Source organism: Myxine glutinosa, chromosome 5 (assembly GCF_964187855.1).
Source record: "Myxine glutinosa chromosome 5, kmMyxGlut1.1, whole genome shotgun sequence".
In the NCBI taxonomy this organism is placed as follows: domain Eukaryota; kingdom Metazoa; phylum Chordata; class Myxini; order Myxiniformes; family Myxinidae; genus Myxine; species Myxine glutinosa.
In genome coordinates this window covers 65870046-65894470 of record NC_136265.1, presented here as the reverse complement: position 1 = coordinate 65894470, position 24425 = coordinate 65870046, and the positions used below count along the sequence as shown (strand labels likewise).

The 24425-nt window shown below is 45.1% G+C and overlaps 1 protein-coding gene across 1 annotated transcript in view; it reads right to left on the bottom strand.

The window, feature by feature from the left end:
- The window catches only part of LOC137412853 (uncharacterized), a 195351-nt gene that overhangs the window by 102890 nt on the left and 68036 nt on the right, over positions 1–24425 (bottom strand). Inside the window, 4 exon segments of the mRNA XM_078777326.1 lie at positions 12459–13427; positions 15981–16039; positions 16180–16297; positions 17314–17457. Coding sequence (XP_078633452.1) covers positions 12459–13427; positions 15981–16039; positions 16180–16297; positions 17314–17457 — 1290 coding nt within the window.

The following is a 24425-nucleotide window of genomic DNA, read 5'->3' as shown; positions in this document are numbered from 1 at the left end:
AAGTGTAACGGTTTTTGAGAAGTGTAACAATTTTGGAGGAAGTGTAACGAATGTAAAAAGTATGGTTTTGTTATGTGTAACACCCTGTTAATGTAAATAATGGTCGCAGCCGTCCTCCTAGTTAATTCCATGAAACTTACACGCAGGTCACGATATATCTTTTTAAATAGTGTATTTCCTTATTCTATGTAGGCTAAATATGTGTTTCCCACTAGATTGACTTTGCATTGTATCAAACAAAATAAGCATAGGTCCTTGCAATTTCCCCAAACATCTCCGCTCTCCAAAGTTCCTTTAAAAAGGGTGCGAGTTGTGTTCAATCCCGCGAGCCGCTATTGCCCATGTGCTAATCTCGGAGAAGAAAGGCGTGTCTCCACCTCGGCATAGAGGGGAGGAGTGAGCCAACCCCACATGGCCAATCAGCACCGCGGTGAGCGACCCGGTAGGCGTGCCCTCGCAGCCGGCGGCTTGATTCCGCCCCGAGTTATAAAAGCGACTGTAAGGGACTGCTTCACCAGATGACCTGGGAGATGAGCGAAGAGGCGGCACCAAGAGGAGCGGTGAGATGCGAAACGCTCCAAGCCAAAGAGGAGAGGTACTCGGAAAGGAAACCAGCTTTGGAGAGACGCGCTGAAAGGAGGGAGACGGCTCCACCAGAAGGAGAGGAGCAGGTGTGCCCGAGCCAGCGCGTGACGTCTAAAGCATCGGCAGCGGATACGCGACGAAGGATTTTCCCGCCAAAAACCGCGAGGAATTGAGAGCTGCTGCCTCCGACCCTCCTCCCTCTCCAGCAATCCACCTCAAGCCCTACCTGCCTGCAATATCCCCCGTGTAAGTGTGAACGTCGTCTGTCCTACTCGTTGTCTTGGGGTTAAGTAAAATGAATAGAATAAGCTAACGATGCACTGTGTGACTGCTTTCTCCATCCATTGCTTGTAAATAATTTTGGTCGCTCTCTCTTTTTGCTTGTGTGTGTATAATAAATCTGTTCTTCCTCCGTACTCTGTCTTCTTCTCTTTTCATTCTCTTTCGGTCGCTTTAGAGGTTTCCCGATTGAATATCTGTGGTGCGATCTGGTCAACGTCGGGTTCTAATCGGGGAGTAACTGTTCGGACGCGGTAATACCAACCGCTCGGTAAAATAACATCTTTAATCCGCGTCTGTAACAATATATATATATATATATATATATATATATATATATATATATATATTGTTACGGCCCGCGGATAAGGATGTTATGTTTGCCGAGCGGATGGCCCCGTGGTCGTACAGTTACCCCGATTAACCCGATCCCCGAACGTTGGCCAGATCGCGCCACAGATATTCAATAGGGAAAAGACGAAGGCGACACGGATGTGAAGAAGAAGACAAAAAGATTGGAAATACGAATATAATTTATTTGCTATTTACAGGCTCAAAAAAACCAAGGAGCAGGAAAGATAATAAAATAATATACAGAAGATTTTAGAGACACAGTGAAAATACTAGCTTATCTAACAGGCTCAACTTATTCCCAGGGACAAGACAAAAGACAGACTACGAACACACTTACACGGGGGATGATGATAGGAATGGCAGGAGGTGGATGGCTGGAGGGAGAGGGAGGTCCAACGGGTCCTGCAGCATGATCGGCGCGTTGGACAGCCGCCGTTCCTTCGCGGCCCTGCTCCAAACTGCCGTCCAGGCCTCAAGCTGCTGTAGCTGCAGTTTCGGTGGCTCAAGCTGCTGTTGATGCAGCCGCGGTGGCTCAAGCTGCTCTCTTCAGGGATCCCTTACTCAACTCTCTTCTTGGTGATCTCTTTGCCGCCACTCTTGTCATGGACCTCCTTTTGTCATGGACCTCTCTACGCAACTCCTGACCACTCTTGTGCGCGCGCTTTTTATAGCGCCTCCGGCGACCAAGCCACCGGCCTTCAGGACACGCCCATCGGTGTGCTCACCTCGGCCCTGATTGGTCGGCACGGCCCTCCAGCTCCGCCCTTGATGACGATGGGCGGGCACGCCTTTCTTCCCTGACCCGAGCCTCGTGGCCAATGGTGGTTGAAGAAAACCGCCCAAAATGCAGTTGGCCATTGAAATGAAATGAAAGGGGATCTACTCTTATTTTACTTGGTGCAATGGAGTATTTAAATTAATGGGAGACACAGCCTTACCCTAACACACATAATAAGGATATAAGCTACTGAACAAGGGTATTATAGTGTCCTTCAATGTATGCTTTATGGAATTAACTACCGGAACGCCCTTTGACCTTTACACAACAGACTGGAGGCAGGAAGGCGATATTCAAGCAATATTACACAACAATTGGTATACAATACAACACAATCAAAAAAAACTCAATCCTCATACCCGCAACACTGCACCCTCCTCCGCTTAGGCACGGCCCGGGCCTATAACTTTAATTTAGTGTGACACGAAGGTGTAGTTCCCTCTACATTTAACCTGACCCTGAGTGCGACAGTTTTAAAACATAAATACAGATGTCCCGCTGCTCCATTGCACCCCACCTAACAGACTCACGCCCACAGCTAACCGAATTGCGGAATGGTCTTCAAACTATACACTGACGGTGGGGAGCATTATTTACAGTGACGCTATTTTATTTACAAAACGCAACCCAGGACCTGTGATTGTTCTTTCTGAGGGGGGAGACAGTCTGCTCTGCATTGACGCACCATGAAAGCACCCAAAACGCACCAACACACCCTCAAGCACCAATCGGTGCACAGTCATCACTGTTCATCAATAAAAATAAATTAACAACCCCTAACCCTGCAGGTGGTCTCTTGCTCTTTGGCTCCCTCTGCTGGCTATTTGCTTTCTTCCAGATGTTGTCATTTTCTTTTGCTGGCGGCCTATTTGTATTAAAACTTGCACCCAACGTGTCCATTTGTATTTATTTATGGCCCACAGGGGCCGACTATGTATGGTTCACCTGTGGGGCATCGGTGCCCTGTGGCCAAGGTCCGCCAGCAAGATTTCGGGCCTTCATGGCCGGTTCCAGCAGAGGGGCCATGCCCCAACCCATGGGGTCCATAAGTGGTGCACAGCCACAGATGTGTGGTCCATAATGTGGTGCATCGATGCAGACAGCTGGTTCTGGGAGTTCCGGGCGCACAATGGCGGACTCACGCACGCTCCCCTCGGCGCCCAGTGGCGCTCAGGTCCTCATGTGGGAGACAAAGGGGGGAAGACAGATGAGCGAGGGGTAAGGTCACAAGGGTACACATCAAACAAGGCAATGCAAGGCGAAGTGCGTATGGAGAGCGCAGTGAGAAAACTCGTCCCTACCATACGTCACACCCCCTGTCACCTACTCTACCCTTGCCCTTACCCCATATTTACAAAATCTACACATGTACAAATTCGTCACTACTGTCACGTCTTCCCCATATTTCTTCTATACCAAATTCGTCACCACAATCCCTCTAGCCAAAATTTGCCATCACCCAATTCATCATCAATCCTCATAAGGAGGAAGAGATGGAACACAAAGCACAATGTCACACCCACGTCATGATGCGTCTCACATTCCAAACATTTGCTTCAAAAATAATTAAAACAACCTGGCATGGTGTGGAGGTACGTACGTCATCTCAGGTGAGTGCATGTAGATGGTGCAAGGAGATTTTCATCCTAACTACTTTCTAAATGACATTAACACACTTTACACTACCCGGGGTCTTTCCCTGCCAATCCATTGGCCAACTTACACTATGGGTTCTAAAAACCAATTCCCATTGACCAAACTGTGGTGCTTCTCAATTTGGGGTCTCACTCCCCCGATTTATCTCCCGGTGCCCTTGCACAATTTCTGGGCTGAGACGTGTAGCTCTCCCAGCAGGTCTACCCACCTGCACACCTCCACCACTGTAGTTGCCACCCGAGCTTACCTGCTCCTTACCTAACCTATCTAACTGGGGAAGGCCCCTCCTGGCTCTGTCACCCCTCGGTGCCCTCTGGCACTGGGCTACCCGGGTCCGTCCTCCGGATCCTCGGGCCCCATCCACAACAACTCTACCGGATCCCAGAGCCCACCTGCGGCCTCACCTGGCCGACATCCTCACAGTGGTGGAGTGCCCAAACCAACTACACACACTAACAGGCTACACGCCCAGCCATTTCCACAACACTAATGCACCCATCCAAACACCATTCTTTCACCCGCACCACAGATGCCAATATCCAACCACAATTTACCTATACCCTCTACCTAACACTTACACTACCCTCCCCGGGTATTTGTGATGGGTATTCGGGTATTCGTCCCCGGGTATTCGTCCATCCTTCCCCCATTCACACCTTCGCACCATCCACTCCACTCCACAGTTTCCATCATACTCACTCCACGACCATCCATTCCAATACTCTATATACTCCAGACCATTTATTCCATACAACCATTCTCCATTCACCTGTCGTTGCACACCTGTGCAATCACACCTGGTGCCACCTGCACCCTCCTTCCTTCCTGGACCATTTGGTCAGCACCATACACATCACTATCACTCAAACACTGCTCCATTCACCTGTTCAGTTGCACACCTGTGCAATCACACCTGTTCTTCACAGACTTTTCACAATACACTTCCGAATACACCTCAACACTCACACGGCATCATCTAATCTACCTGTTGCCCTGCTAACTTAGTGCTCCCCGTCTTCCCTTTAAACTAAGCACATACCACGTCATTATCATCCACACTAATCTACCTGCATCCCCACTACAGGTATCATTGTCACTACCTAATCTTACCGTTACCTAAGGTCATCTTCGCTAGATCCCTATCATTATATCCTAACCCTCCCGGGCTAGTTTTCACTGCCATAAACCCCATAAATCTAGTGCTCCTTTGCCCCCGTTGTGAGAGATGGCAAAGTTGCCATCCCACCACATCGGGCATCTTCTACTATCAATTTTGCACACCAAATTTCAACCAATCAAAAATTTGCCAATCACTCTACCAATCCTCTGCCAATCATCACTCTGCCAATCCTTTGCCAATCATCAAATTTTGTTTTTCTAATTTCGGGGCCAAAACACTATCCTAGTCATCAGTCTACTCACTAGTGCCTCTCGGTGCGCCAATTCGTTTCCAAAGCTCGGCTTCGTACAGCCGAGCAATGAATGCAGGTTCTTTGGTGCCGGCGGTTGGATGCGTCCGGCACTCGGTGCAGGGAAGGAGGTTTACTCGGGCCGAGATCCCACGCACCATCTCGGCACAGAGCCGTCCAATGGCCCGATCTCGACCTGCCGGAACGCCTCAACAAAAAGGGGTCGCCATGACGACCCTTCCTATCGGGCTGCCCGCTCCGCCTAGTGGAGCACGGACGCGGCCGTTCAAAGCGAGGCCCAGCGTGGCTCGCGTACGGCGGTTCTTTCGAAACCGTCGTGGTTCGGGTCCCTGCTGGTCCTCGCGGCACGCGAAGCTGCCCGACGCGCACCGAGGGCCTGATTCGGCTATACGTCGCTCTAACTGCTAACCCGGTTACCATCGATGCCTCACCTGCATGCTTACACCCCGCAGCCCGTTCCTTGCTCATACATCCAGCTGTCCCCATGCTCCTCGTCATTGCACCTTCTCTTACACACCCAGGTACACTCATTCTGCTCACAGACTTGGTCACACACCTGACCACCGAACACCTTGGCACACACTCGTTGTTCGCACAACCTCACCAACACACCTCTTCGCGCCCCCTCCTCGGTCACCTCCTCTGTGACAACCACAGGTGTGCCCTCGCTCGCACACCCAACCACGTGCCTCACTACCAATTCCAGTGTGCATTCCCACACACGCTCTACCATTCCAGGTGTGCTTCCTTCCATTCCAGGTGTACATCCTCTCTCACCTGTCACAACCAACTCACGCTCCGTGTCACTCTTACTACTCTCACCTCCACTCTCGGTCGTGCATTCACCCTTACTCTCGACAGCGCACTCTTTCCTCATGCACCCGTCCGTTACACACCTTTCTCGTGCACACTCTCCCGTTAAACCCTCTGTAACACTCACCACAGGCATGCATTCTCCCTCACTCTTGACAGCGCACTCTTTCCCCATGCACCCGTCCGTTACACACCTTTCTCGCGCATCCTCTTGCGCACACTCTCCCGTTACTTCCTCCGTAACACTCCTCACTACGCGCTTCCATGTGCTCCCTCGCACACGCACTACGACCGACTCACTCTCGACAGCACACTCACTCCTCGGCGCGCACTTTTTCCTCACACACCCCATGGTCGGACATTCTCGCACACATCGTCTTTTGCACACCGTACCTGTCGCACACTTCACCAACGGCCTCTCACGAACACCCGGATCCAAATCAACCCCCAAGCCGACTGAAGCTCCCCTCACATCATATGCATTTCCGCGTATATCGCCACTCACCTTGGCACCTCGTCTCCGCACCTCCTCTGCCACCTGCAAACTCTTTATTTGGTTAGTGAGCACATCATCACGATTCGAGCACAGACCTTGTACCAATTCCATTACCTCCTCCTTTATCTCCTTTTTAGTTTCCCTTCGTCTCTTCTTAATTTCACTCACCCCTTCTTCCACCTCCTCTAATTTTTCCTTTACCTCCTTCATCTCCCGGTGCGCCCCCTCTATCTCTTCCTCTAACGCCACTTTAACCGTTTCTATGTGCGTCCTCACCTCTCGGTCCTTCGTCTCCATTACTTCTGTCACCTCTTCCAACTTCTTCGTCAACCCCTCATGTACCATCTGACATTCCTTCTGTGTCGCTATTAATTCATTTTTTATGTCTTTTTGTGTCGCTTTTAACCCCCCGATTATTGCAGTGTTCTTTTCCACTTGGTCTACGAGTTCCTTTTGTCCCACTGTCAGCTGTTCTACTCCCCTCGTCAGACCCTCTATTCCCCCTTGTAACCTTGCCGTATTATTCCTCACCTCTTTCTCCATACGCTTTTCACCTCGCTTTACCTCCTCGCGTACCCCCGAGACCTCCTCACTCACACCTCGTCGTATCTCCTCCTTCATCTCCTCCCTCTCTTTTGTCGATGCCACCCTCATCTGTCCCAATTCATCCCTCTGAGCATCCAATTTGGTTTCTACCCCGATTTTCACCTCCTCTATCTGCTCTCCCATTTGTTTAATTTCTCGGGCGGACTGCTCCCCTATTTCCCGCAATTTGTTTTCCATCTTATTTTCTAACCCCTCTAACCCATTTTTCACCCCCTCTATCTGATTCTCCTGGGCAGCCATTCTATTTTCCACCCCCGTTAACCCATGTTTCACCCCTTCTATCCCATTGTCTAACCCCTCAAATTTCTTGTCTAATCCCTCAAATTTCTTGTCTAATCCCTCAAATTTCTTGTCTAATCCCTCAAATTTCTGGTCTAATCCCTCACCGGTACCCCTCGCTTCGTCCCTCATTTCCCCCATCATTCTGCTTTCCATTTTCTCACTATCAGCCCTAGCTCCGTCCCTCATTGCCCCCATTTGGCCCTCTAATCGCTCACTATTCTTGTCCATAAGGGCCTTCATTTGCATCATAAAAAGGTTCAAATCCACCGGTGGCGCTGCTACGGTCGCGGGCGCGGTCGCCGTAGCCATGTGCGAGGCGCCATTTTGCGCGCCCGTAACCTCGTGCGCGAGAGCGCCATTTTGCGCGCCTGAAACCTCCTCAACCACATTGCCAATGTTCTCCTCCTCTCTTTCCTCCACATACATTTCCCCGAGGTCCTGGGTCGACTCTACCCCGTCTATCTCTCCCACCGACATCCCGTCGCCTTGACCAGCCATGGCGCGATTTCAAAATTCGGGTTTTGTCTTTAAAACAATTTCAGCAGCTTGTAATTTTGAGCGCGTTAAGCGCGCTTCGGGTCCGTTCCCGCTCCCGACACCAATTGTTACTGCCAATTGTACAATTGGTGTTCCAAAATTTGGGCTAAATAAATTTAGTCCCAGGTCCGAATCCGACACTCCTGACACCAATTGTTACGGCCTGCGGATAAGGATGTTATGTTTGCCGAGCGGATGGCCCCGCGGTCGTACAGTTACCCCGATTAACCCGATCCCCGAACGTTGGCCAGATCGCGCCACAGATATTCAATAGGGAAAAGACTAAGGCGACACGGATGTGAAGAAGAAGAAGACAAAAAGATTGGAAATACGAATATAATTTATTTGCTATTTACAGGCTCAAAAAAACCAAGGAGAAGGAAAGATAAGAAAATAATATACAGAAGATTTTAGAGACACAATGAAAATACTAGCTTATCTTACAGGCTTAACTTATTCCCAGGGACAAGACAAAAGACAGACTACGAACACACTTACACGGGGGATGATGATAGGAATGGCAGGAGGTGGATGGCTGGAGGGAGAGGGAGGTCCAACGGGTCCTGCAGCACGATCGGCGCATTGGGCAGCCGCCGTTCCTTCGCGGCCCTGCTCCAAACTGCCGTCCAGTCCTCAAGCTGCTGTAGCTGCAGTTTCGGTGGCTCAAGCTGCTGTTGATGCAGCCACGGTGGCTCAAGCTGCTCTCTTCAGGGATCCCTTACTCAACTCTCTTCTTGGTGATCTCTTTGCCGCCACTCTTGTCATGGACCTCCTTTTGTCATGGACCTCTCTACGCAACTCCTGACCACTCTTGCGCGCGCGCTTTTTATAGCGTCTCCGGCGACCAAGCCGCCGGCCTTCAGGACAAGCCCATCGGTGTGCTCACCTCGGCCTTGATTGGTCGGCACGGCCCTCTAGCTCCGCCCTTGATGACGATGGGCGGGCACGCCTTTCTTCCCCGACCCGAGCCTCGTGGCCAATGGTGGTTGAAGAAAACCGCCCAAAATGCAGTTGGCCATTGAAATGAAATGAAAGGGGATCTACTCTCATTTTACTTGGTGCAATGGAGTATTTAAATTAATGGGAGACACAGCCTTACCCTAACACACATAATAAGGATATAAGCTACTGAACAAGGGCATTATAGTGTCCTTCAATGTATGCTTTATGGAATTAACTACCGGAACGCCCTTTGACCTTTATACAACAGACTGGAGGCAGGAAGGCGATATTCAAGCAATATTACACAACAATTGGTATACAATACAACACAATCAAAAAAACTCAATCCTCATACCCGCAACAATATATATACAGACTTAGCATTTAATATGGATTTTTTTTTTCTTTACTTGGGTTTACTTTCTGAACTCAGTATATCAATCTGGTGAGTTTCTTTTACGCTTCGGTGATTTCTTTGTTAAAAGAACCATGTCACTGATTGTCTGTCGCAGCAAGAAGTCAATAACGGGATTATATCACAGGTGGCATGACAAAATGTACGGACAGGTACATTTGACGATTGGCTTCACAATCGGGTATATAAGGGTTGTTGCGTTCTATATTAGTGGAAAACAACTGCTGCACATCTACAAAAGTTATTGCCGCTTCCCCTGGAGATGGTCCGTCAACTCGACAATGCTGTTTGTCATTTAATGGTGGCTTTACGAAATTCCGGCATGAAACAGCGTGCTATTGCTCGGCAGTATGGCATCACTCAAGGTCAGGTGTCAAAGATCCTGAAACGAAATGCTCAGAGGGGTGTCCCTACTCCAATACCGAGGTCAGGACGTCCCCCCAGAACCACAAGGAGAGATGATCACCAGCTGCACCGGTTAGTCCGCAATGACCGTACCAAGTCAGCTAATCGGCTTTGGGCTGAGTGGCAGCAACTGACAAATGTGCCAGGCATCCCCTAAGAAAGCCACGTCTGACCAGACAACACCGCCAGCGCCGATTGCAGTGGGCCAGAGAGCACCGTCAAAGGCAGCCAGGACACTGGAATCACGTGATCTTCAGTGACAAGTCTAGATTTGTGGTCTATCGTCAATATGGCCGCGTCCGAGTGCGCAGACAAGTGCATGAAGCCTACAACGAAGATTGTATAGTGCCAAGAGTCCAAGCTGGAGGTGGTGGGGTGACCGTTTGGGCTGCTTTTCATGCAGGGGCAAAACTGACCTGGTTGTTCTGAATGGAAACCTGAACCAGTTCAAGCACAGGGCCATTCTGGAAGAAACATTCTTCCATTTGTTCATGCAGCCTTTCGAGGAAACTTTGTCTTCCAAGATGACAATGCACGGCCTCATCGTGCTCGCATGATCCAACACTTTCTTGCTGGCCATGGTGTAGAGCATATGGAGTGGCCTGCCATGTCCCCGGATATGAATCCGATAGAGAACTTGTGGGCAGAATTAACCCGTCAAATCGACAGCTTGGCCCAGCAGCCTGCCTCTGTGCATGAAATGCAGCAGGCTATTGTCACTGCATGGCAAGCGATTCCTGTCCAAACCTTGGCAAATCTCGTGAACAGCATGCCTCAACGTGTACATGCTCTCATGAATGCCCGTGGGGGTTACACGAAGTACTGAACTGTAATTTTACTGTCCGTAATCCCAGTCGTAATATAACTTTTGTTTTTGTTAAAAAAATTTTTTGGCTAATGTGCAAAATAAAGAGATACTTCTGGAAAACGCACAGAAGTTTAACACAGTACTGTCCGTGAATTGAGTTCGATATCAGTTTACATCACTTTCAAGGATCAATTTATTTGCTTCGAAATGTCAAATGTGGTTTTTGTTTCTTTTAAAGGTCACATTAACAAAATCTAGAATAATTTCAACATCATTCCAATGAACTTTTGGTTCTAGGTCATCTTGAAAAGTAAGTTCACCCCCACAAAAAAAATATTCCATATTAAATGCCAAGTCTGTATATACACACACACATATACAGACTTGGCATTTAATATGGAATCATTTTTTTAATATAAGTTTATATATATAAACAGAAATCTGGCACTACTTCTGACTCACCCTATATATATATATGTATGTGTGAGTGTTTGTGTGCATGTGTGTGTGTGTGTGTGTGTGTGTGTGTTTTGTTTTTTTGTTTTTTGTGTTCAAGATCGAGGCTCGTGAAAGAGCTAACATTAATCACACAAAAAGTCAAACCGACACAGAAAACACAAAATAAAGGGAGCGGTAGAAAAGATGGGGAGAGATGGGGCGCCTCCAATGCCCCAGGCATGCATTAGTGTTAAGAATGAAGAAGGAAGCTTTTCCCAACAAACCTGAATTAAAATTTTCATATTTTTGTCACTGAATTATTTGTAACCAAGTTATTGGAGCATATGATGAGGCTCATAATCAAGAAAATAATGATATAACATCGAGGTACAACATTTATGCCTGGTCTCTCAGTCCCTGGCCTGCATTCGTGTTATGAGTGAAGAATTGAAGCTTTTCCCAACAAACCTGAATTAAAATTTTCATATTTTTGTCACTGAATTATTTGTAATCAAGTTATAGGAGCACATAATGAGGCTCATATCAAGAAAATAATGATATGACAGTCGTACAACAACATTTATGCGGGACCTCGAAGGCCCCAGGCCTGCATTCGTGTCGGATTTTCGGGTTAAAAGTGAAGAATGAAGATTTTCCCATGAGCCTGAATGAAATTTTTTTTTTATGTCACTGAATTTTGTGTAACAACATGAAAGTCGGTAAAAATGAGGCTCATTCCTAAAATACAATTGTACAACATATTTTTTGCAACAAAAAAAACAATGTGGGCCTCCGAGGCCCAATCACTGCATCCAAGGGTTAAATTTCTCGGGAACACGATGTTGCGTCTCGCACCTCCATCGACGATAAAATTTGGACACCCTGGTACGACGATTACCTCCCGCTTGACAAGAGAAAGACAATCATGAAAAAAATTATTTCCGAAAGCCGAGCGCAATTTTCACCCAGCGGGTGTCAAACTCACAACTTTCGGACACCGGGTGTACACGAGGTTTGAATCCCACTCTCCTGACACCAGTTGTTGCGTGACTACCCTTGGTGAACACCGCAGGGTAACACGGATGACCAAACGAGCTTAATGCGTTCAGTACAATGGCTGAGTTTATACATTCATTCAGAACAACAGAACCTTCAGAACATTTATAAGGCTTCTCTCCTGTGTGTGTTCTTTGATGTGTTTGTAAATCTGATGAACGAGCAAAATCCTTGCTGCACACAGGACATTTGTAAGGCTTCTCTCCTGTGTGAGTTATTTTATGTGTTTGTAAATGTGATGAACGAGCAAAATCCTTGCTGCACACAGGACATTTATAAAGCTTCTCTCCTGTGTGTGTTCCTTGATGTGTTTGTAAATCTGATGAATGAGCAAAATCCTTGCGACACACAGGACATTTATCAGGCTTCTCTCCTGTGCGAGTTCTCTGATGTATTTGTAAATTTGATGAAGGAGCAAAATCCGTGCAACACACAGGACATTTATAAGGCTTCTCTCCTGTGTGAGTTCTTTGATGTGTTTGTAAATCTGATGAATGAGCAAAATCCTTGCTGCACACAGGAGATTTATAAGGCTTCTCTCCTGTGCGAGTTCTTTGATGTTTGTAAATCTGATGAACGAGCAAAATCTTTGCTGCACACAGGACATTTATAAGGCTTCTCTCCTGTGTGAGTTGTTTGATGTCTTTGTAAATGTGATGAACGAGCAAAATCCTTGCTGCACACAGGACATTTATAAGGCTTCTCTCCTGTGTGAGTTCTTTGATGTATTTGTAAATTTGATGAAGGAGCAAAATCCGTGCAACACACAGGACATTTTAAAGCCTTCTGTCCTGTGTGTAACTTTCGATGTTTTTGTAAATATGATGAACAAGCAAAATCCTTGCTGCACACAGGACATTTATAAGGCTTCTCTCGTGTGTGAGTTCTTTGATGTCTTTGTATATGTGATGAACGAGCAAAATCCTTGCTGCACACAGGACATTTATAAGGCTTCTCTCCTGTGTGAGTTCTTTGATGTATTTGTAAAAGTGATGAACGAGCAAAATCCTTGCCACACACAGGACATTTATAAGGCCTCTCTCCTGTGTGTGTTCTTTGATGTGTTTGTAAATGTGATGAATGAGCAAAATCCTTGCTGCACACAGGACATTTATAAGGCTTCTCTCCTGTGTGAGTTCTTTGATGTGTTTGTAAATTTGATGAACGAGTGAAATCCTTGCTACACACAGGACATTTATGAGGTTTCCCTCCTGTGTGTTTTACTTGATGACATTTCAATGTTGATAACCAAGAAAATTCCTTGCTGCACACATTGCACTTGTATGGCGTCCCCCGTCTGTGTGTTGCTTGACATCTCTCGAAAGACTTTAATGAGATAAATGTTTTCTTGCAAACAGAACACTTGTGCAGCTTCTCGTTCCTTTCAATTTTCTTGAATGTCGAACTACAATTGTTCTTAGTCAATACACTGCTATAGTTGTTGACTTCCTGATAAGAAGTCTGTGTCATGTTCTGATTGAATGAAACTTCACTGTCAAACAATTGCGAACTTGACTGAGAATAAAAAACCAATTTCAATTGATTCTCTGCAAAGACAATTCAAAAAACCATCAATAAATCGCGATTACTGTGAAACATCATCATTTAAAAAAACAGAATGAATAGTACTCCATTACCATTGAAAACTGGCCCTGTCTGTCTGTCTATTCTCTGTCTATTCTGTCTATTCAGAATTCTGTCTATGATGAGAAACTGTCTATTCTCATCTGCCATGAGGCGGAACCGAAAGTAAAGGATCAATGTTTAAGGTCCCGTGACAAGAATGCTTTAAGATTTAGAGGTGGTTTATACTATGTTAATGAAGGGTGCTGAACAAAATGGGTGGTAGTTATCCTTTCAGGATTGCTAACTTTTCTGGCTCCGTGCCATAAACCAATATAGCTGTCGCCAGAATATAAATTGGCCCTAACGTACCAGACGTGGTTCATGTGTTTTTTCATACATTTTATAATTAATGGATGTCAGGGAATACATTTTTACCAGAAAATAATATTTATACTTGAAGTAAATGTCCAAATCCCAAGAAGGCTGGCAAAATCCAAGATTAGCACTAAAATCTCTCCCACTCTCCTTTTCCCTCCTTCACCCTTCCTCTCCTTTCCTCCTCTGTGGTGGCCCTGAATTTGTGAAGGTGGTGGTACACCATCCTATATTTGGGGGATCTATGGGTCGCTCTTATGAGATCATCGGCTAACTCCATGCCGCGGGCTTGTTCAACACAGAACTGAACTGTCTGGGGTATGCAACAACAACAACAACAACAACAACAACAACATGCTGGCTGATGTACGGCTTTGTTGATACAGCGACAGCAACAAGATAAAAAAAAACCCAACAACAAGCCATTGAATCAGAAGTTTACCGCCGTGGATGTACCCTCTTTTACACCACCTCATTTAACACGTCAAACTAGTTATTCATGCCCGTAGTTTGTGTCCTTTATGATGTCTTAAAAACAGTATGTTTCGTGTTTGGAAGCATTTTAAATTTTGTTTGATTGGCAGACTAACAGACAGGCTGAAGTAATTCCTATATAGCAAGTGTGAATGCACGCTCAAGACGAGACTCCGTCAAATTTAGAGCCAACACACTGCTAAGCTGCACGTTCATATTCCGATTAGTGAACGATATTCAAAATATGAAATTAAAAGGAAAGCATGTTGTTCCTCAAACACAGACTGACAGTGACATTTGTCAGACAGATTGAGTGAACCAATTGTGTCACCCCACTTTCCGCTATGCACGCAAGACAAAAGGAAACGTCCCAATAAGCCGAGGATGTCTTCATTGAATGATCTTATGACAGGGGTCATGGTTAATTTTATTTTTTTGAGGTCTGCCGGGCCACCAAATAGTCCATGGGCCAAACCTGAAAATTTGACCCATCGGTACCATCTCTGGTGGCAAAGCCTCACTGTTTTTTTCATAGTTTAGGGCCTAGAGATGATGAATTGAGGTGACAGCAGTGTGAAATTGGCAGCTTTCTGGTAGTTATCACCTCTCAAACATCACCCTACCGCTATAATTTGAAGCCCAAAATTTGGGGGTCGGGGAAACTAAAATGACTGTAGTTTCGCTCTGGGTGGGTCAATCTTAACAATATACCACTCATAATGTCCGTCTATGTACCCTCTATCTTAATCAAGAAGATTTATGCAAAATATTTCATTATGTAGGTCACCAATTTTAGGGGTTGCCCAGAATTGACCATCGGGCAAGTCATGTTGCTAGAATAAAGTAACAAATCACCCAATGGTGATTTAAACACTTGGAATGCATATTTTATAGGTCTTCAGATGATTCTGAGGGGACATTATCGAGTTGCTTTTGCAAAATTTTATTTCAGAGCAATTGATTTTGAACCATTTCTTGTAAATACCTAAAATCGAGGGTTTTGGGGGTAGAGGAAACCATAATGACTGTAGTTTTTGAGTGGATTGACCAAAATTGAAAATGTAATAGTCAAATTGTATGTCTATGTATGCTCGATCATAATGACACTAGATTATGCAAATTATTTAAATGTGTAGGTCATCAGAGGTCAAAAGGTCACAAATTTTAGAGGCTGCAAAAATCGTCTTTAGCACAACTTATTCTACTAAAACAAAGTAGTAAAAATGAACAAAAAGTAATATCAACTTCCAGAAAATCTATTTTTGATGTCTTTAGGTAATGTTGAGGGCTTGGAAAGTAACCTGAGTATTTTGAGTTCTCAATCTTCATCATCATCGTCATCATCATCATCATCATCATCATCACAATCTGATTCAATATCAACTGTCATCTCCAGTTCATCCTCCTCATTTCGCTGGTTTTCACAAGTTTGTAATTTACACATCGGCGTACAGCCGTACATTTCAACCCATTGTCTATGCAGCCACACTCTCCATTTTTGCAAAGTCGTTTGCACTGGCAGGCCATCATTTTCAACACAGCTTCAGTATTTCCTATTTTGTTAGTTTTCCTTGTTATAGATCCACAAACGTGACTGACAAAACTGAAGCACCAAGTTGAGTTTGTCTTGGAGCCTACGCCATTGTGGTGAACATCGAGGAAAAAGCGGACATCAAGAGAAATACCAACGTGGTCCGTTGCCACACGAAATGCCGGCACCTCACACGATGCTGGAGCCTCTTCCCTGAAGGTGGACACCAAAAGGATAAATGAGGTACGCTGCCATGTGGATCGCATACGAACCGAAACCTATAGGGGAAACCCTATGCCTGTGCGGCCACTCTGAGCAGCAGGAAAGTGCGCTGTAAAAAATAATAACTGTACCTTCTCAAGCGAGGAAATAGATCACCTTGGGAAGAGACATGATTACGCACCACAGCAAGAAGCTTCGAAAGTGCTGACTGTCTTACCACCATCAAAGACAATACTCCAGAGGAGAAAACTACAAACGGAAACCAGGAGTGTTGAGGTGAAGGAGATAATCCTCCAATGCAGGATGTATTACAATTTCCATACATGAAGTATGGGGGAGTAAAGGTAAGGGTGAACGGTTCAGGAACCAGCTGAAAAAAACTGGCACTAGGGCAGAGACAGTCCCCCTTGATAAAAGTGAGAAGGTCTTTTCAACAATTAAAGATATCTAGATAAAGATAGAATAGAAGAGATTACATCTCGGGCAAGGCAACAAGTGGCAGAAGAGATTAGAGTGAGGGGAGCTATGTGCATGCTTGAAGGTGAAGACAGAGATGGCAGGAGGGATTGTAAGAGGAAGGGGAAGGTCGAGCATGTAATGCCTACTTTGAAAGCAAATACCTATTTTGGGGGGCAATCGACCAACCCAAAGGGGCAGATTTTTTTCAATGCCGTGAACACACTTTGGTACATCACGGGTCGTGAAGGTTGTGGTCAAGTTTCATAGAAATAGTGGAAGATGGGTTTTGGAAAAGAAAGGTTGAATCGGTCTCCACTCTCTTTGCTTGGATTTTTTTCCCGATGTTTAAAATCATTATTCTATTAAAATTGAAGCATCAACTTGATTGCTGTGGGGTGTATCGTTTTCTATGAACTCTCTCATTACTACAGCATGTCATATACCCTTATCCCCATATTCCCTTTTAATAAACCCATTTTAATTATACGAGATGTTTTCCCACCTTTTACCTCCAGTGTGCTGCCTTGTTCGGCCTCAGATCGATTCTTGGGTTTTAAAAATTAAAAGGAACAGTTAATTGAACGCAGTATACATTTAGTAAGCTCAACGATCTTCTGGAGCAGCCAAAGCTCCTGATGCCTCAGCGACGTTTGTCAGAGCCATTGATGCGACAGAAGCTTGACTGTGTGCACACTGTATAAACTGATCAATCCTTCGACATGATGTTGAATTCAAGCCTTTCATTCATAATAATCAACCAAACCAAGTGGAGCTGTGCTGTGTGTTCTGTGCATGGTTCTGCTTACCTTCATGCATCTTAGGAGCATTCTTCAGCTCCCAGAGAGAAAAAGCACAAGGTTCCTGCTTTACACACTCATTGCTCAAAGCAACCTGGGAACTCTGAGAGAAGTCACTTTGAAAATCTTCCAGCTTCACTGGATGAACCAGATCTGCAAACAATATGATCTCATGTTATTTAAGTAAAGAGATAAAATGAATACCAAAAAAACAAGGAGAAAAAGACATCAAATGTCGAAGTCCCTGCGGTTTTAGTTATTTTTCTGTGCAGAGTTGAAGGCTGCCAGTCGGCCATCTTTGCTCAGATTTCAAAACAAAATCTTTTACATATGTATACTCTCATGTATTGTCCATGTGGCAAGTGTAAACAAAATTCATCCATGCATGTCCAAGAAATGGTTGGAGACACATTTAAGTAATACACTGGCTGAAAGTCGGCCAACATTGTTCTGATTTCGAATAAAAATGACATGCATATGTAAGCCATCATTCATTATCTGTGTGCCAAGTTTGAACAAGATCGGTAAATGCATGTTTGAGAAATTGTTGAAGAAATTCCCTTTTGATAAACCCATTTTAATAATGACACGTTTTCCCAAACTTTTACCTCACGCATGTTACACTGCCTTGTTCAGCGTGATTATTGGGGTTTTCAACATCAGGTTTTGTTTTTACAATTAAAATAGCCGCTAGCCAGACATCTTTGATTGCATTGTGAATCAAAATTATTTGCACATGCAGTATATATCTTCATGTGTTGCCTTTGTGCCAAGTATGAACAAATTAGGTCCACATATGCCAGAAATATGGTTGAGGACGGATGTATTGACGCGTGGATGGACGGAAAAGACCCAATGATATACAAATGTGCTTGTGATATACAAGGTGGAGGTAGAAGAGGCAATTTGCATCAGATGTTGTCATTGTGACAATAATGTCGGGCAGAATGTGATCATCACTCGTGTAAGGGACCGTGTGGTAACTGTGATCTCATCCAATGATCAAAGGGTGTGTTTGCACATTGCATTTAGTTGATCTTGAGGAAGGCATCACTGGGATTGTATGTCCTGAAGAAGTTTCTGGCTGTTAACACATAGCAAGTGCAACCATTTTGGCGCACCCTGCTACGCACATGGCGAACGCACAAATATTATTATCCTCGCTCGAGGGTGTTGCATTTGAGTCAGTTTATCTGTCTGTTTGTCCGCACACAATAAATATGATTTTCTCTGCAACCGTTGGTCCGATTGACAGGACATTTTCACCATAGGTGCGTCTCCTCCTGTATAAGTTTTAAATGATAATTATGACGTCATATGTCATGTGGTACAGTCCCCATCTTGGAAAAACCGAAAAACTTTGCACCTCCATATCTCCGAAAGCGCTGCATCGAAAAAATTGAGACGTGGCTCATTGTAATGAAATCTCCATGCGGGATAACATATGTTAAGGACGATGTCATAAATGCCTCCATTATGACGTCATAATTTGACAAGTACAAAACCTCATCCGATCAAGATGAAATGCCTTGAGCGTCATCTGGGGATACATTGGTGGAGAAAAATAAATAAAATAATGATTACGTCATTGGTCACGTGGTTGGGCCGCCATATTTGTTTAAACACAAAAGCCTTAAAATCACTAAAAACATGTGCTGGTGAGGGTCTGCAATCTCTCCTCACTGTTTCTTGTTGAGAGATGCAATGTTTACCTCTCGGGGGACAATGGACGAGTTCAGGATCAACCATCAGCTTCCTATCAACATTTGAAGTTACAAAGTCATGCCGTTGTGTTTTGATGTTATCTCCATCAATGGGATTGCAAGTTTGTAACCGAATGATTTCGTCACAGCCGTCAATAAGTGCATATTCCCCAGAAATATCTCGACAAATATTGTGATGTTTCATCGTGTTGAACGAATTTGGTTTAATATTGAGCTGGGTATTTAAGTTGTTAGATGCCCTTAATGTAAGTAGATAGAGGGTGGGGGGAGGTGGGGGTAAAGGAAAAGAAAAGAAAAGAAAAGAAAAGAAAGAGAGAGAGAGACAGAGACAGAGACAGAGACAGAGACAGACAGAGAGAGAGAGAGAGAGACTGACTTTTTAGTCCTTTTATTACAAAAATATAAAAGTAACAATATACACATTTTGCAATGAAATCAATAATGCCAACAAAAAGAAAAAAGAAAAAGGAGGAAGAAGAAGAAGCACCCAATGATCATCAAATAAGAAACAATCAGTATCTCATAACAGTATTCTCAATTCGTTTTCTTTAACCTCACAAAAACCACCAACACACCAAGTATCAACAAAGTTTTGAAAATTTCCGGCCTCGTTGGAAAGGGTAAACTCAAGTTTCAATCTTGCTGAGACTAATGCATTAAAAGACAACATGATATTGCAGTGCTCTATCGGTTTGCCAGATAGTTTGTCTTTTCTTGTCAAATAAACAGCAAGTTTCGCAGTTGCTATTAGGAAACTAAACAGTTTAGATGCAGGATTCTGTTTAGGTGCAAAACCAAAGACGAAATTTCTCAAAGAAAAAGTAACATGCATTTCGTGTGCAATGTAATTCAACCAATGAAACAAAGGAAATAATCGGATACAGTCTATGAATGCATGAAACAAGTCCTCATTGACTGTACAGAAGGGACAACAAACAGATACAGGAGAAAAATGTCTAATAAACGTGTTGGAGGGAACAATCCAGTGGGCCAAATGCCACTGGAGATCACCTGTTCTTTTGGATGTGGGCTCACTATACATGGCTTCCCAGATAGGTTCGGAGGGGGGTCCTCCGGGTAACAATCCTTTCCATCGGGTAACTCCATTTAACGAAGGGTTCCCATTTAACAGCTTGAGGCACATCTTATAGATGCCCTTGCTGTCCATTGTCTGGAAAAGCTTTGACCCATCGCTAACAGGGGGCAAATCATTTTGAATGGGTTCAACAATCAATTTAGGCACTGTCGGCTCATTTAGATCTTCTTCTGTACCTCGAGTCCAAGTTAGGCCAAGTTGCCGTCCCACCTGAATCATTTTCCTCAAAATTTTTGCAATCATCCTATGGGACCAAATCCCTGTCAGGTCGGCGATTTCACTTACGGATTTCCAACCATACCCTGAGTCATGTCGGAGATGCCGCACCTTCACGATACCAGCTGCTATAAAGTGTTGGCAAAAATCTCGACTCTTTGGAATGTCGGGAAAGAGAGGGTTATAGAACAAAGGCTCGTGTGCCAGTATTTTCGTTACATATGTGTTCGCCTGACGACTCACAGAAAGGCTCTGCCAGGCATTTAAGAGGCTTTGGTAAAAAGCAGGGAGAACCGATATGTCGACATGTTGGAGGTTCATTTGAAAAAGTTCAAACCCGTACCCGAGCCTACCCGCTCGCTGCAGTACAGGGCGTGCAGGGAGCCGGCTTGGCAGATGTTCCATGCAGAAGAGACGTTGAATGGACCGCAGCCGGAAGGCCATTAGGCGGGCTTTGATGTCGACGAAGTTGTGGCCACCCTCAGCCAAGGGGCGACATATCACATCGGGTCGTAGACAGTGGTAGCCTCCCCAGAAGCAGTCGACCAGTTTGCCCTGGAGTGCTTTGAGAAGGGCCTCCGGCGGTTGCAGGCAGATGAACCTATGCCACAACATTGTGGCAACTAAGTTGTTGATCACTAGCAAACGGCCCTTGAAGGACAAATGAGGTAAAACCCTTTTCCATCGGTTCAATCTTTCTCCCACTTGCTCAATTACCCCGTCCCAATTTCTCTGAGCATACTGTGGGGAACCAAGGAATATGCCCAAGTACTTAATTCCCTCACTTCCCCACAGCAACCCTGCGGGGAGGGATGGGGGCGGCTGTGGTACAGGCTGAAGAAGGTTGCGATAAAGGGAGGGTATCCATAACGTCTTGCTCTTGTTCCAATTGATTTTTAAAGAGGAGGCAGCGTGAAACTTTGATAGGCACTCAACAAGGATATCAATATCATCCTTATCTTTTACAAAGATGCAGACGTCATCCGCATAAGCACATAGGGTTAGCGGTGCACTCATGGGAGAAAGTGCTATTCCAGAAATCTTCTTTCTCAGTAGATTGAGAAGAGGCTCTAAAGAGAGAGCAAACAATAAACCAGAGACTGGGCACCCTTGCCGAACCCCTCTCCGAACCTTGATGGGGGGAGCCAGCACATTATTAATCTTAATTAAACTAAATATATCTGTGTATAGCAAGGAAATGTAGGAACGAAAGTTTGCTCAGAGGCCGCATGCCTGTAACACATGATGCATAAACTTATGGTCGATACTGTCAAATGCCTTTTCAAGATCAAGCGACATCATTCCAAAGTCTTCTTTAACACGGTTACCATCAATGAGATCTCTGATTAAAGAAATATTATCATGGATGGATCTTCCAGGAACACAGTAACTCTGTTCTGGTAGTACTAGATCACCAATAACCTTTTTTAGTCGATTAGCTAGTACTTTTGAAAAAAGCTTGTAGTCCGTGCACAGCAGGGAGATCGGTCGCCAGTTCACCAAAAGTCGGGGATCTTCAGTTTTTGGGAGCAAGCACACTACGGCTCTTCTTAGACTCAGCGGCATTATACCAGTCTGTATAGAAGTGTCCAAAACATTCAGCAACTCAGGGCCTAAAAGGTCCCAAAATGTCAGAAAGAATTCGGGAGGTAGACCGTCAATACCCGGAGCTTTCCCTGAATCCATGGCAGCAAGAGCACAGGTTAGCTCAAGGAGGGTGATTGGTAGGTCAAGCTCCAACCGTTGAGCCTCAGTTATGGAGGGGAAGTGAGAGGTTAAATCCATCATTGTATCATTACAAACAGTCTGCTCCTCAAAAAGTTTTGTAAAGAATTCAATAATGTTTATTCTAACATCATCCTCATTGACAACAACGTTGCCTCTTGAGTCCAAAACAGAAGAGATTAGCCGTGATGGCTTGCTTAAGGATTCTAAATGAAAGAAAGACTTGTTTGGGGTGTCTGATAATTTTACATTCTGTATTCTAAGTCTAATTAATGTACCGGCTGCTTTCTCTTGAACTAACTCCTTTAAAAGAGCTTTCTTTACAAGCAATAACCGGTAATTGGCGTCATTATTTTCATGAGCCAATTTACTCTCCAATTGTAGAATATCTAATTCCAACCGGGCCATTGTAATGTGCTTGTCGTTTGTGCTGTGTGATTGGAAACATTGACAAAAAACCCGAATTTGAGATTTCATGTTATCCCACCATATGCTGGATGAAGAAAAGGAAGATTTCTTTGCAACTAGACTTGCCCAGAAAACACGAAAGGCTTCTTTAAACATACTATCTTCTAGAAGTCTAACATTAAACTTCCAATAAGCGCTCCTATTTGCGGGTTGAGGAAAGGAAAGGTTTAGGGTTACCATATGATGGTCTGAAAACACGGAAGGGAAAAGATTTGAAGAAACCGCAGTATTTTTAAAGGGTACGTTGATGTACCATCTGTCAAGCCTTGCCAAGGATACTCGACTATTGGCACATCGACACCAGGTGTACTGGGATGTGTTTGGGTGGTGCAACCGCCAAACATCAACGAAGCCCATTGTGCTAAAAAAATTGGATAAGTGTACATGGGACTCAGGATGGGGTTCGACAGAGTTTCTGTCAACCGATGGGTCGAAGGTGCAATTGAAATCACCTCCGACACACACACAATGATCAAAATCAACCGATCTTAAGTGATTTATCATTGAGGTGAAGAAGGACTTACGCTCTACGCTATCACTTGGCGCATACACATTAAAAATGGTGTAATGGAAGTTATGGCTTACTAGTTTGAGAGAGCCAAGCCGACCATTTATTACCTCCTGAAAATGGCATGACTCACACACGAGGCCTGGCTTCAGCAAGAAGCCGATTCCAGCAGATGAAGCTGATAAATTGCTGAAATAGCATTGGCTCTTAAAAAGTTGATGCCAGTTATGTTCCACATTTGGTGTGATGTGAGTTTCTTGAAGTAAGATCACATCCACCTTTTTCCATTGAAATATGTTTTTTACTTGAACCTGGTGGAGGTGGCTAGCACCACCACCGTTAATATTTAAAGTTGCAAGTTTTATAGTTTTCATCCTGTATTGATGAAATCAGCCTGTGGCTGGGAACACTCTACACCTGCACGTGTGATGAATTTTCTTAACCTGTGGTATTGTGACTTATTCAGGTCAAATTGTTCAGGCGTTTTAATTATGGATTTTGCAGTATGGATGAATGCAACCAAATCGTCAAAATAGTCTTTAATGACTATGTTACGCTGTCTGTACGTTTCGGCTAGAAACGACACGATGTGTTGGGGGGGTATCTGTGACTGAGATGCTGATGACTGTGACAGCTCAGTCACTTCCACCTCGTCCTCAGACTCTGACAAGTCTGATAATGTCCCACCTGGATCTTGGGCCTTACTTGCAGCTCTCACGAGCTCCTCTGGAGGCATCTCCTGAGATTTCGTTGGGTACTCTGGTACACACTCACGAGCAGACTGGTGCTTACTTTCTTTATGTGTGCTTTGGCAAATGGCTGCAGATCTCTGCGTAGCCGGGGTTACGATTTCTGTTTGTAAGACAGAGCAATTTGTTTGGTCACCAGTCCGCTCAGCTACTGGAGGGGGGGACCGGTAGGGCTTCGCGTTCAGGCTCAAAAATGGCCGCATTGTTCGGATCAATGTAGGCTTTATTCTCAGAGCCTGGGAAATCAGTAACATCCTCTTTTCCACTTTGGCGTTCGATATTTTCGTTTGCTGTAAACGTTTTGCCCTCTTTTGCAGAGACAGCGTCTCTGCCCAAAACAGCCTTCTTTATCACACCATCGGGGCTATATGTTAGTGGTCCTTTCCGTTTTTTGGTCAGTATGACAAGTTCTTCATTCATGGGTTCGCCAGCAGTACTAGCATCACCAAGTGCCATCTCACTGGGTTTGGGTAGCACCGGGGCGTCGGGAAGCACGGTCGGGCGTTGGGAAGCACGGTCGGGGCGTCGGGAAGCACGGTCGGGGCGTCAGGAAGCACGGTCGGGGCGTCGGGAAGCACGGTCGGGGCGTCGGGAAGCGCGGTCGGGGCGTCGGGAAGCACGGTCGGGGCGTCGGG